We start from the raw sequence: 13,077 nt of genomic DNA, 5'->3' as shown, positions 1-13,077 counted from the left end.
TGGAAGCAACCTAAATGTCCATCAACAGATGAATGATAAAGCAGATGTGGTATATATATAGATACACAATGGACTATTACTCACCCATAAAAAGAATGAAATATTGTCATTTGCAGCAACATGGGTGGACCTAGAGATTATCATACTGAGTAAAGTAAGTCAGACAAAGACAAATATTATATGCTATCGCTTATATGTGGAATCTAAAAGATAATACAAATGAATTTATTTACAAAACAGAAACAGTCTCACAGACATAGGAAACAAACTTATGGTTACCAAAGGGGAAAGGGGGAGGGATAAATTAGAAGTATGGGATTAACAGATATACACCACTGTATATAAAGTAGATAAGCAACAAAGATTTACTGTATAGCCCAGGGAACTATATTCAACATCTTGTAGTAACCTGTAATGGAAAATAATCTGAAACAAATATATATATATATATAACTGAATCACTTTTCTGTACACCTGAAACTAACACAATATTGCAAATCAACTGTATTTCAAGTTAGAAATTCTGTATGATTTCAATTCTTTCAAATTTATTGAGACTTGTTTTATAGCTGAGCATATATGATCTATCTTGATGAACGTTCCATGGGCACTGGAAAAGAATGTATGTTCAACTCAGCCTACAACTGTCAGTTAGGTCAAGCTGATTGATAGTGTTATTCAAATCTTTTATATCCTTTCTGTTTTTAATCTAGTTGTCCTATTAATTACTGAAAGAGATGCTTCTAAATATCCAGCTATGAAAGTAGATTTAAAAGTAGATTTATCTATTTTTCCACCTTTTGTTCTTTTAGTTTTTTCTTAGAGTATTTTTTCTTTGGATATTTTTTCTTTGGGTACTTTGAATCTCTGTTATTATGTATTTTATTATGTTTCTATAGTTTTCTATTGCTGCTCTAAAAGATTATCACAAACAGTGGCTTAAAACAATCCAAATTTATTATCTTATAGTTCTGTATGTTAGAAATTAACATGGATCTCACTGGGTTAAAATCGAAGTATTAGGAGGGCTGTATTCCTTCTGGAAGTGCTAGAGAAGAATCCATGTCCTTGACTTTTCCAGCTTCTAGAGGCTGCCCTTATTCCTTCACTCATGACCCCCTTCGTCCACCTTCAAATCCAACAATAGTGGGTCAAATCCTTCTCACATCACATCACTCTGACTTCCTCTTCTCTAGTTAAATCTTCCCATGCCTCGTCTTTTCTGACTCCCTCTTCCACTCTAATGGTTACGTTGGGTCCATCTGGATAATCCAAGATAACCTCCCTACTTTAGGTCAGTAACCTTAGTTCTATCCACAACCTTAATTCTAGGAATACAATTTCACAGTCTTCTTAGAGTAAATATTGTATTACTTCACATTAAAAAAACTTGGAACAGTATAACTCTATTTACAGCCTCCTCTCTTCATCATCCTTTGTGGTATTATTGCCGTATATTTTTACAACTCTATATGTTATAAACCGCATAATACAATGTTATATATTTGTATTAGAATCAGGTTTTTTAAAAGAAATTAAGAGAAATAATGTATTTATCTATAAATTTACACTTTCCAAAGCATTTCATTATTTTCTGAGATCCAACTTTCATTCTGATGTTACTTCTGTCTGAAGAACTTCCTTTAGTATTTCTTGTAGCACAGGTCTGCCAGCTTTCACTTACCAAAAACATCTTTATTTCACTTTCATTTTAAAAGAATATTTTTCTAGATAGAAAATTCTGGTTTGACTTTTTCTTCTTTAGCACTTTAAAGATGCAGTTCCATTGTCTTCTGTTCTCCATTTTCTCTGATGTCAAGTTAGCCATCATTTGTCTTTGCTCTCTATGTAAAGTGTCATTTTTATCTGAATGCTTTGAAGATTTTTCTCCATCCTTTTGTTCTCAACAGTTTAAATATTATGTCCAGGTGTGATTTTCCTTGTATTTTTCCTTCTTAGGGTTTGCCTAGCTTCTTGGTTCTAAAAGTTAATGTTTTTCACCAAATTTGAGAGAAGTTCAGCTTTGGTTTCTTTTTTTAAAAAAATACTTATTTATTAACATATTAATTAATTAATTAGTTAATTAATTAATTAATTTTGGCTGTGCCAGGACTTAGTTGCAGCATGCGGGATCTTTAGTTGCGGCATGCTGTCTCCTTAGTTGCAGAATATGGACTTCTTAGTTGCAGCATGCAGACTCTTTGTTGTGGCATGCATGCGGGATCTAGTTCCCCAACCAGTAATCGAACCTGGGCCCCCTGCATTGGGAGTGCGGAGCTTTAGCCATTGGACCACCAGGGAAATCCCCAGATTTGGTTTCTTAAAAAAGTTTTCTGCCTCATTCTCTCTCTCTTGTCCTCTGGATTCTAATTGCACAGATGTTACTTGATATTGGCAATGAGGTTGCTGAAGCTTTGACAATTTTCTTCCCAATATTTTTTCTCTGTTCTTTAACTGTATAATTTCAAACGATCTGTATGAAGTTCACTAACCCTTTCTTCTGTACTTTCCAATCTCTTAGTAAGCCCATCCAGTGAGTCTTTCATTTCAGTTCTTTATTTATTTATTTTGGTCACACCGCATGGCTTGTGGGATCTTAGTTCCCCAACCAGAGATCGAACCTGTGCCCCTTGCATTGGAAGCATGGAGTCCTAACCACTGGACCATCACGGAATTCCCATCATTTCAGTTTTCTATTTTTTCTTTAATAATTTCATTTGGTTCTGTTTTATATATATATATAGTTTCCATGTCACTGCTGATATTTCCCTATGTATTCACTCAATATGGACATTTTCCCTTAACTATTTGAATATGTGTGCAATAGCTTCTTTAAAATCCTTGTCAGCTAATCCTATTATCTGGGTCATCTCAGGGTTTCAAGTTATAGATCATTCTCTTGGCCATGGGCCACATTTTTCTGTTTCTTTGCATGTCTAGTAATTTTTAAATTGTATACTGGAAAGTGTGGTTGATATTCTGTAGAGACAGAAGAGTGTTGGTTTGGGATCTAGCAGGCAGTTGGATGAACGTCTGGTCATCTTGTTCTTGTGGCAGCTGCAGCTCAGACTTTGTTAGGGTGAGTCTGTTGTGGTTACACATTAGACTTAAGGCAAATCCTTAGTCCTGGGACATAGACCTTACTCCTGAGGCATGTCTTTTAGTTTTCACTAGAAAGCACAAGGTGTTTATCAAGCCCCTCAATTTGTGAGATTCAAATTCCAATCTCTGTCCCTCATGTGACAGACAGCAGCTGAAATTTCTGTTCAAATTTTTCAGGCTTCCAGCTGTTGTTTTCTCCCAGGCTGCTTGAAGTCTCCCTTAAATATGCACAGTTCAGGGATCAGGCAAAGATTTGAAAGGAAGTTTATATGCATATTTGGAGTTTTGCCCCATAACTCCATCTTTCTGAGATTTCCACCTTCTGACTTTTTTTTTCCGACACCTCAAATCAATATGACCATGTATTTCTTTTGAGTTTAAAGCCACCTCATACTGTATGGATTCTTAAGTAACCACAGATCTCACCAGTGCCATTCACTTCTTTCAGGAATTGAATAACTTCCTCTAGCTTTTGCTGCCTTTTGATCACTGTTTTGTGTGTGTGTGTGTGTGTGTGTATTTAATTATTGTCCAGATTTATCACTGATATATGATACAAGCTATTCCACCATTCCTGTAATTGGAACTTCATCTCACTAACTCTTTCTGGGTTTTCTGCATGGGTTGGAGGGCAGAACCAATCATCAAGTCGTGTATCTTGGTCCTGAAAATCCAAGAGCATGAAAGTCCAAATCAATATTCTAACTACATAGATTTATTTATTTATGACTTCAGACTCAGAGTTCTGGTTGTTCAAGCTCCAAGCTCAATATCCTAGTTTTGAATTGATTCTTTTGGCTAGATGTATACCGACAAACTCTATTCTCCTTTTTTTTTTCCTGACAGTGACTCTTGATTTCCTTTACATTATTAAGAAATTTTCACCTCAGCATTTCTCATGGTTAGAGAAACATGGCATTTGGCTTTAATTTTCACTGAGTCCTCCTGGCCAAGATTTCTTGGAATTGTTCCATGACTATTCCAAGTCTTGACTGAAAATTATGGCTGTAAAGAATAAATGGTAGAGTCCAGGTGCTACTTGTTGTCCCCAAATGAGTGCTGATCCTGGAGCCAAAAGAAACACAACCCCATGCCTGCTTTGGGGGTATTTTTAGAGTAGTTACAAACACATGATATTTATCTTGAGAGATGGCCAATATTTTTTTAAATAGCTAATAAACAAACTGTATTTACAAAAACGTATTTCTCCTTTATAAAAAAAAAAAATACTGTGCTCACTTCACTGCATTTATACTATGGAGAGTACTTGAGTAGGGGAAAAAAACTTTCTCTGATCCCTCCCTGTCAGCCATGATAACTGAGCAATGCTTACATTCTTACCCACTAATTTTTGTACACGGATCTCATTACTTCTCTTTATAAACACTATAAATTCTCCAGTCTCTTGTCTTTATGCTACATTATCCAGATAGCTTTTGGTGAGGACACTGAAGAGGATTTGAATTACACCAATAGAATGTAATATTTCCAGTATAGGATCATTGTCTTGTTACCAAAGCCGTAACAGTTAAGAGACGCCCATGGAGTGAGACAGAACCAACTTCAAGTCCAAAATCTGCCACTTTCTGTGTAATCTTTGGATTTTATACACCTTCCTCTAAGTTGTAGAAAAATATAGATAAAAACAGTCCTGACCTCATTTGGTTGTTCTGAGGATCAGCTATGGTGAGACACATAAAGGTTCCTGCCACATTGTTATTATTATCACTGTCGTTATTTTCCCCCCAGGAAATGCCCAATTAACAGTTGCCTAAATAAGCACTTGTTGAACTGAATAAGTGCTATTCTGGTAAAAGAGAAAACACAAATCACAAAAACAAGTATAAAAAATAGTAATTGTAAGTTATGGTAAGTGCTATGGAAAAATGAGCTAAGAAAGACAATTAAATAGGGGGTCTACTTTAGATAGGATCATCAAGGAAGGCCTCTTGAAGGAGGTGACATGTAAGCTGAATCTTCAGAGATGAGAAGGAGTAAGCTACACAAAATATGAAGATAACAGCATTCCAGGCAGAGGGAATGACACAAAGTTCCTGAGGCAGACATGCATGTGAACCCTCTACAAACTGAAAGTCCTCACCAGTGTGTTGGGACAGAATGAGGAAGGGCAGGGTGGCATCAGACGAGAGCAGAGGCCAAACACAAAGAGCCTTATAGGCCAGAGTAGAGAGTCTGGCTTGTGGTCTACATGCAAAGGGAAGGCACTGAGGGGTTTTAAGCAAGGGAATGACAAGAGCCTCAGACCCACTCAATCCATGACTCAAAACGACAAACTGAAGGAGGATAAGAATTTCTGGAAATATTTGGAACTTGTTGTTTACAGAAACTAAGAGTATAAATGCAGAATAAAATATTTTTCATTATGATTAAAGTTACTGATTGCCAACAACTAATTTTGGAGTTAGTTTTAACTTTTTTCTTGGAGCACGGAAGATAGTTTATTAAATTTCAGTTATAACTTCATGATAACTACTTATCTTTCATTTCACAGCATCTGATAATAAGTAAGAGCAAAAATGGTGAATACCTACTGTTGCCAGGTAACTGCATCCACTGTGTTTCCTGCCACCTTCATGAATCTGTAGGAAACAGAAAAAACAAAGATATTGCAACTTAAAGTAAACCATATCCCCAGGGTTAAAATAAAATAAGCTGAGATAGAGATCAGGCCAATCCTTGGGCAACTATGCTTTCTGAGAGGGCCCACAGCCATGGCCTATCCATAGGTATTGGAAGTTAAAAGGTACAGAAGGTGAAAGTAATCACACTTTCAGCTCTCCACACATCCTTCACCATCTGGAAATCAAGACCCCAAGACGACATTATACCTACGTCTGTCTTTCCAATCCCACGCCTGAGGCTCCCACATCGCCTTCCCTGTGATCAAAACTTATCTGTCACATTTCCTATGCTCTAAGGATTCTGAGATCTACTAGGAGACAAACGATAACATTTTCCAAGGATGACAACACAACATATGCCTTTGAAAAACCTCAGGTCTCTCCTCCTATAGAGAGCATGGGAAAACCCAATTTATTTATATAAGTATATAAGTGTGAAGCACTAACAAATATGCCCTAGTGATGGGCTGCCACAGCTGTCTAAGTGTAGAAACCTGAGCACCACATAGAGAAATTTAACCATTTCTGGAGCAGCTAAGTAGAGAACTGAGTGTCTCGACCAGGATGCTCAGCTCAAAATGGAAACCAGACTTGTTTCCCTGCAAAGCACTCAGCAAAGTCTTGCTAGCAATTTGCCACCTCCTGTGCCCCTTGGGGTTCCACCAGAAACATAGTGACAGGAGAGAGCATCCAAGGCCACACAGATTCCATAAGGTATCATAAACTGCAAGTCTGTGAATAACTCAATTATCGACCTGCCTCCTGTTAGCCATCCACATGTTCTGAGGCCATGTGCTGTCATGGCTCGTGTTACTATTTGAGAGAGTTACCACTCAGACACAGGAAATCAAAAGGAACATCTCAGTTCTTTCAGATCTTACTTTCAATTCTCTTTCCTGAGACCCTGGAAGGGAACTTTTCCTCAGACAGAAACAATCTCCCATCAGTACTTCATAAACAAAGAATTTGTCCACTGAGAAGGGAGAAGGACCATATTTCGTCAAGAATGCCCTACCCCTGCCCTACTCCAGCCTAACCTTGCCAGGAGGACACATGGGCAAAGGGCGTGCTTGCGCTGCCCAGACAGAGGCTCTCTTTTGCCCTGATGGTGGAAGAGGACTGAGTCTCTGCAGGACTGGGTGAGAGAAGGAGAAGGGATACCGGGACTACTGTTTAGGAGCAGAGTGATGCTCATAAAAGAAGATGAAGAGGACGGAGAGTAGGGAGACACTGAGGAGGGGAAGGAGAAGGGGGAGGGAGAGGGGAAGGGGAAAGGACAGGTGGGGGAGGCAGCTTGGCTCTTGCCTGTATGGTTTTTCCTCTTTTTGTCTAGTACCACTCAGCAGTCCAGGAGCAAGAACGTGGGAAATGGAGCATAGGGTTGAATGAGGAATGAAAGTGGTTTTCTGAGCAGGACCAAAACATAAATGGGGATTGGAGGGAATATAACATTTACTGAATACCTATATAGTACCAGGTATTCACATGTATTTCCTTCATATAATTCTCAAAATTGCTTTGCTTGGTGAGGTGGATATTATTAATCACATTATACAGGTTACTAACGTCCCTACTGGCTAGAGAATTAGTATTTCCAGACACCCTAACCAGCTCATTTTTATGGGATCATGCCACTCCTCCTAGCAGTACATCTTAGGAAGCAGGAATCCTCTGCTTTTGGAGCACACGGATTTCTCTTTCTCTTCTCCTCTCCTTTCTCCAGCCCAGAAAAATCTCTTGACTCTGGGAGGGTAGCTCCACTCTCCTCACCATTTCTAGCCCTATGCCCAGGATTTTTCCTTTAAAATTCAAAAGCTGGAAAAGCTGTGCATTCTCTTCTCCATCCTGTCATGTGTCACCCCTGAGTCAATAAGCACACAACCAGCTATCTGCTTGAATAGACAGGAGAAAAATGGAAAAGTCCAGGGAGAAAGAAAACAGATTAGGATCCAAAATACTATACCTACCACATAAGCACTCTAAGCTGTGGAAACCTGATGGTAATCTTAGAAGTAGGATAACCCAAAAATTAAGAGGGGGAAATGAAATTTTGTATCCCCTCCCCAGGATATTTTAAAAATTAGAAAACCTAGGCAAACTTAGATACAAGTGTCATTAAATATATATATATATATATATATATATATATATATATATATTAAAATATATTTACATGGGCTTTACTCCTCCAAAATTATTTCTAAAATCTCTGAAAAGTAAAACTGCCTCCATTTACATATAAAAATAACCATAATAAAAATTACACTGACATTTAGAGTGTTTTCTCATTAAAATTTTTTTTCAGCTTCTTATGTATATAATTTCACATAACTCTCAAAATAGCCCTGGTAGGCAGATATTTCTAATTTATAGTGGAAGTTGGTAAGTCTCATAGAGGTTATGCAACTTGTTCAAATTCATAGAGTAGTGCAGACTAAACTCAGGTTTTCTGATTCCAAACCCTATGTTGCCTTCAAGCTGTTTTCACTGAGGCCAAGAATTATTAAAATGCAAAAAATAAGTTGAATTTTTGCCTTGAGAAAACACTACCTTATTTTTTAGAAAAAGAATAAAAGGCCTCAGCACCTTCTTTGCTTGTGGCTTCCTCTCACAGACTTGAGCATTTCAGTGTTATTTGTAAGACTAGGTGCTGGAGCAGGTGTCGAAAGGTGACTGACTCAGGGCCTCTGCTATAAGACAATCACGGTAAAGTCAAGAAGACAGACACTGAGACAAATTAGTCTCTTTGTGTTGCATTACTGGTGCAAACTAACTGCTGTGGGAGAGCAGTCAAGGGAGTAGCTAGCTCTACCTTCTATGATGTTAGAAGAGGGATAAGCATTGAGTAAAGCTCCACATCTCACAAGAGGTTGAATCTAGCATTGAAAGAAGGGTAAGATTTTGCCATGACGAGCAGGCCAGGCATAGAGCAGCTTGAGCAAAGCATGATAGAGTCAAGGTGAGTGTTTTCTCAGGAGTCCAGGATATCTGGATATCAGGGGACAGGTGAGGGAGTGGTAGGCAGTCAGCCTGGTCAGATAACTAGTTGCTAGCCTGTGATGCTAACACATCGGGCCTTCATTCCTTAACATCTCGGTACAAGTCGAGGACTTCTTTATCTTTGTATGATTAGCACCCAACACAATATTGTAAAATACAGCTAGCTCCTCCTGCATGTTTGATTATCCTGTGCTTAAGCAAGTGAGGGTGTGTCAGGATCAGACTTGAGTTTTAGGAAGATCACTCTGGCTATGGTAAAGGTGAAAGGTAGTGTGGTGTGGACAAAATCGAGGGAGGTGACTGCAGAGTGATGGGAGGCTTTGAAATGTGGGAACGAAAAAGGACACAGTTGAAAGAAACACTTGTTGGAGCACTCAAGAGGACTCGGCAGGTGAGTTTAAGTGAGGAAGCGGTGTAAGAGGGAACCCCAAAGTTTTAACTGTGGTAATGCCATTGCCTAAAATGGGCAATCCAGGAATAGACTTTAATGCTGGTGTTGGTGAATGTACTCCAATCCTTCTGAAAATGCCTCAAAGAACTTGAAGTAAATAGTCATTGATGATAACAGTTACACATTCACAAGAAAATTAGGAGGAAAAAATAATCATCAGCGCGCTGTCTGGCTAAAAGGCTCTGGACAGGCAATTAAGAACACATCTAATTTGATGTCTTAGAAGCTGGAAACTTTTTATGTACAATACTATAATCTGGAGATCCTCATATGCATTGAATAGTTTGTTCTGCTACAGGTTGATAATTAAGTCTTTAAATAACCTTCCATTATCAAAAGTTACATTATAAAAAGAATGGGAAAACTAGAGTTAGGAACATTTAAAGTAATGCTAATGTTTTCTCCCCACACCCCTCCCCCACCCGCAAAGACAATCTATAATATCTATAATTAAATATGAAATATACTGGACCCATATATAGAATATTATATAGTTTACAGGGAAATATTTTTAAATTGAATTTAGGAAAAGACCTACCATGATCCTGGATAGGAAAATCAATTATTCGTCCTAACCTAATTTATGGGTTTAATGAAATTCTAATTAAAAAATCCCATCAGATATTTTTGAAACTTTGCAAAATCATTCTAACATTCATCTGAAAGAAGCCAAGAATGTTCTGAAAAAATTGTAATACTGAAAAGACATTTCTCTGATCTTCCATATATTAAAATATTCCATAAAACCTGCAATTATTAAAACATTCCTAGGTATTAGTCAGGAGACCTTAGTAAAGAGATCAGGAATTAGTAAGGATATCTATGGAACAGAAGAGATTTTTTACAAACATTTATATGTAAGAATTTATTACATGGAAAAGAATTTAGTATGTGAAAAACTGAAGCATGTTTTTAATAGTGCTATGTGATTTGTAGCTATTTGGGAAAACAGTAAAGTCAGATCCTTACCTAAAGTCTTATTTTGTAAAAGAAATCAAAATAGTAAAATATACTTTCATGTCATTTTAATATTTTAAAAAATTTGTCAATCACTGTTTAATATGTTTAGACCAATGATATTATTATCTTAACTTTAGTAGCATATTTAAGCAGTAGAAAAGTTGTTTTAGCTAACTTTATGGGAAAAAATTATTAAATATATGTTCATATGAAAACTGTTGTAAACTACATTCTTCCTTTTTCCCTCTTGGCAAAATGATGAGAACAACTTCAAACATATGGAAGCATTTCTACACTTATTCTGATGAGGAAGAATCTAACTCAGGAATAATGTCAAACAAAATATGCATTTCCAAATACTACCAGGATGACTAAACATACCTTTGTTTTTTTTTGAGAAGTGTATAAAACTCATTTAAAATGGAGCAAATGTTCTGTTTTCAGAAGTCTTTGAATGATTGAAAAAAAAACTAGAAAAACAAAAACAAATGACAGAAATAACACATAAAGGAAACTGATTAGACAAAACTCCATGGAATGGATATTATAGCCAGTGAATTTGGTGAATTCTCCCCAGCCCCATGTTCCCTCTCTGAACACTAGGGCTCTCTGTATCTACCGTGTATCTCTGTTTTTATATCTATATTGGCACTGTGGAGGACAACAAGTCCAAAAAGATTATAATTTTCTTTGTTCAAATCTAACATTGATGGATTCTTCTGCTCCTTAGTTTTGCCTGTTTCTCAGAAACTGGCCCAAACCACATAAATTAATAACTTCCACACAGCTGCAGAATGCTCAGCAACAGTAATATTAGAGGTGGAATAACATGCACACAGACTAGTGCTGTCAGGAGTGAAATACCATTGGGAAAGTGTAATTCTGTTTAAGGTCCAGTATTATCCAAGCGTTTTCAACCATCCACCTCCATTCTAATCCCTAGATTTAGGTCTATGAATGAACAAGTAAAAGATAACGCAGGATGTGAATAATGACAAAAAGGAAAGATCTTGGTTTTCCAAGGTTGGATGTCTCCATACCTGAATTATGAAGACAGAAATCTTGGATGATTATTTCAGAGAACAGAAGATGTCTGTCCTCATGCTGACATCCAGTCACTCAAAAAAGGATAAGAGAGGGAAGGGGCAAGGACCTGTGCCTAAGAAAATTGGCCAGTGCCAGGCAGACCTTTCAGTACTGGGGAATCTTTCCCACTGGAGCAAATATGCTGCTAGGGAAAAGAACAAAATATCCCCTTTCATTGTGAGAGTTCCTTTCCTCCCCCAAGGGACCCCAAATCTGGGAGAATTTCTTTCCTTTGTTATCCACCTGCACATATGACGTATCTGAAATATTGTGGAGCCTTCTCTCCCAGTGCATATCACAGCTCTCTCTTATAATAAGGCACATCTTTATTCATGGTCTTTGGAGTTTGATTTCTGCTTCTGGACCACAGAGTGCAACCCTGAAAACTGGTTTCTGAATTTTGCTCCCAGGAAAGAGGATAAATCCTTCATGGGGAACTGGATGTCCAAATGACTACAGACTTCAGTAAGAGTGTGGCAGCCTGATCCTTCTTTTCCTTGTCCACAAGGAGAATCTTTGGTTATGTAACTAACATGAATAAGATGTGACAGCCATTCTATACAAAAGCTAGGAAAAACTTGTGAGGACATTATTCATTTTGAGTTACAGCAAACCAGGCATCTTCTGTTTGGTCCAAAGTCACTTACATTTCCATGGCTAATTACATATTAAGCTATACTAGGTTGACTATATATTAAGCTCTAGAAGAAATAAAATATTGATCTCTTTCTTCCCCACCCTCTCTCTCTCTCTTTTTACTCTCTCTGTTTCTCTTTCTCCTTCCATTCCTCCCTTCAAGCCTCCCTTCCTCTCTCCCTCCCTCCCTCCCTTCCTTTTTCTCTCCCCACCCCTATTTATATATAATATTACACTTGCAGTAGGCTGATAAATACCATGGCTATATGTTCACTGACTTTAATGGCTAGTGCAGCTCTCTATTTAGGCTTCTCTTCTAGCTTATAATTCCCTTAATTTGATAGATTTATAGAGTTTTTAACATACAGGGACTTGAGAGGAGTGAGACTCTCCACAGAATCTCTCTTGCCAATCAAAGTTACAACCATGAGGCTTAACTTAAGAAGGATCTTAATGAAGAAAGGAAAAAATAAGTTAGCTACCACTTACTGATTGACAGGCACTTGGTAAGCAGTTTACATAATGTACAATCTTATAAGGTAGGTATTGTTACTTTCATTTTATAGATAAAGAAACTGTGCTCAAGATCACCCAACTAATAAGTTGCAGAGCTAAGAATCAAATCCATTTCTGACTTTAAATCCCTTGCTTTAACCATGCAGAGATGGCAAATTTGTGATATGTGCTCCCTTTTTCTGAACCGATGGTAGACCTTGGTAATAGATCTCAATACTTTTTCCCTAATCTCAGAATTGGCCTAAGAATCCTTCTCAAGATAGGGTGCCAGGCACTATTACCTGGAACTGGCCCCCGAGATGAAGGCTATTTCATGCTGCTAATGGGGACTTGGGAGGAGGGAGGCTATAGAACAATGTCTGGAATAAAATGGAGGCAGATGTGAGACAATAATACAGAAAGGACAAAATAGGTTTGCTTGATTAGAATGAAGACAAATACCAGGGGGATGAGGGATGGTGAAAGAAGATGTTGAAACAGATCTGGAAGGCTATGGCTGGAGCTGGAAGGTGCTGGTTAGGGGAATATTATGACAGACATGTCTCGACAGTCTAAAATGCTGCTGGATTCAGGCAAAGAAGGCTATAACTGACCTGATATGATTTGTCCTGGCTGTGGAGCCAGGTGGGAAGGAGGAAAAACGCATCAAGATATCGTGAAGAATTTCACACAGAAAAGCAGACT

General features: G+C 37.8%; 1 protein-coding gene across 4 annotated transcripts in view; it reads right to left on the bottom strand.

The window, feature by feature from the left end:
* HPSE2 (heparanase 2 (inactive)) overlaps positions 1–13,077 on the bottom strand; it is a gene marked incomplete at its 3' end in the record, with an annotated part of 577,025 nt that overhangs the window by 214,950 nt on the left and 348,998 nt on the right. For all 4 annotated transcript variants that reach the window (XM_081247709.1, XM_081247711.1, XM_081247712.1 and 1 more), the window contains one exon: positions 5,655–5,702. In XM_081247709.1, the coding sequence (XP_081103835.1) occupies positions 5,655–5,702 (48 nt within the window). The remainder of the gene's footprint in view (positions 1–5,654; positions 5,703–13,077) is intronic.

The sequence above is a fragment of the Mesoplodon bidens genome (genome assembly GCF_964165515.1).
Source record: "Mesoplodon bidens genome assembly, chromosome: 1".
NCBI classification, from domain to species: domain Eukaryota; kingdom Metazoa; phylum Chordata; class Mammalia; order Artiodactyla; family Ziphiidae; genus Mesoplodon; species Mesoplodon bidens.
This window is presented reverse-complemented; position numbering and strand designations above follow the sequence as displayed.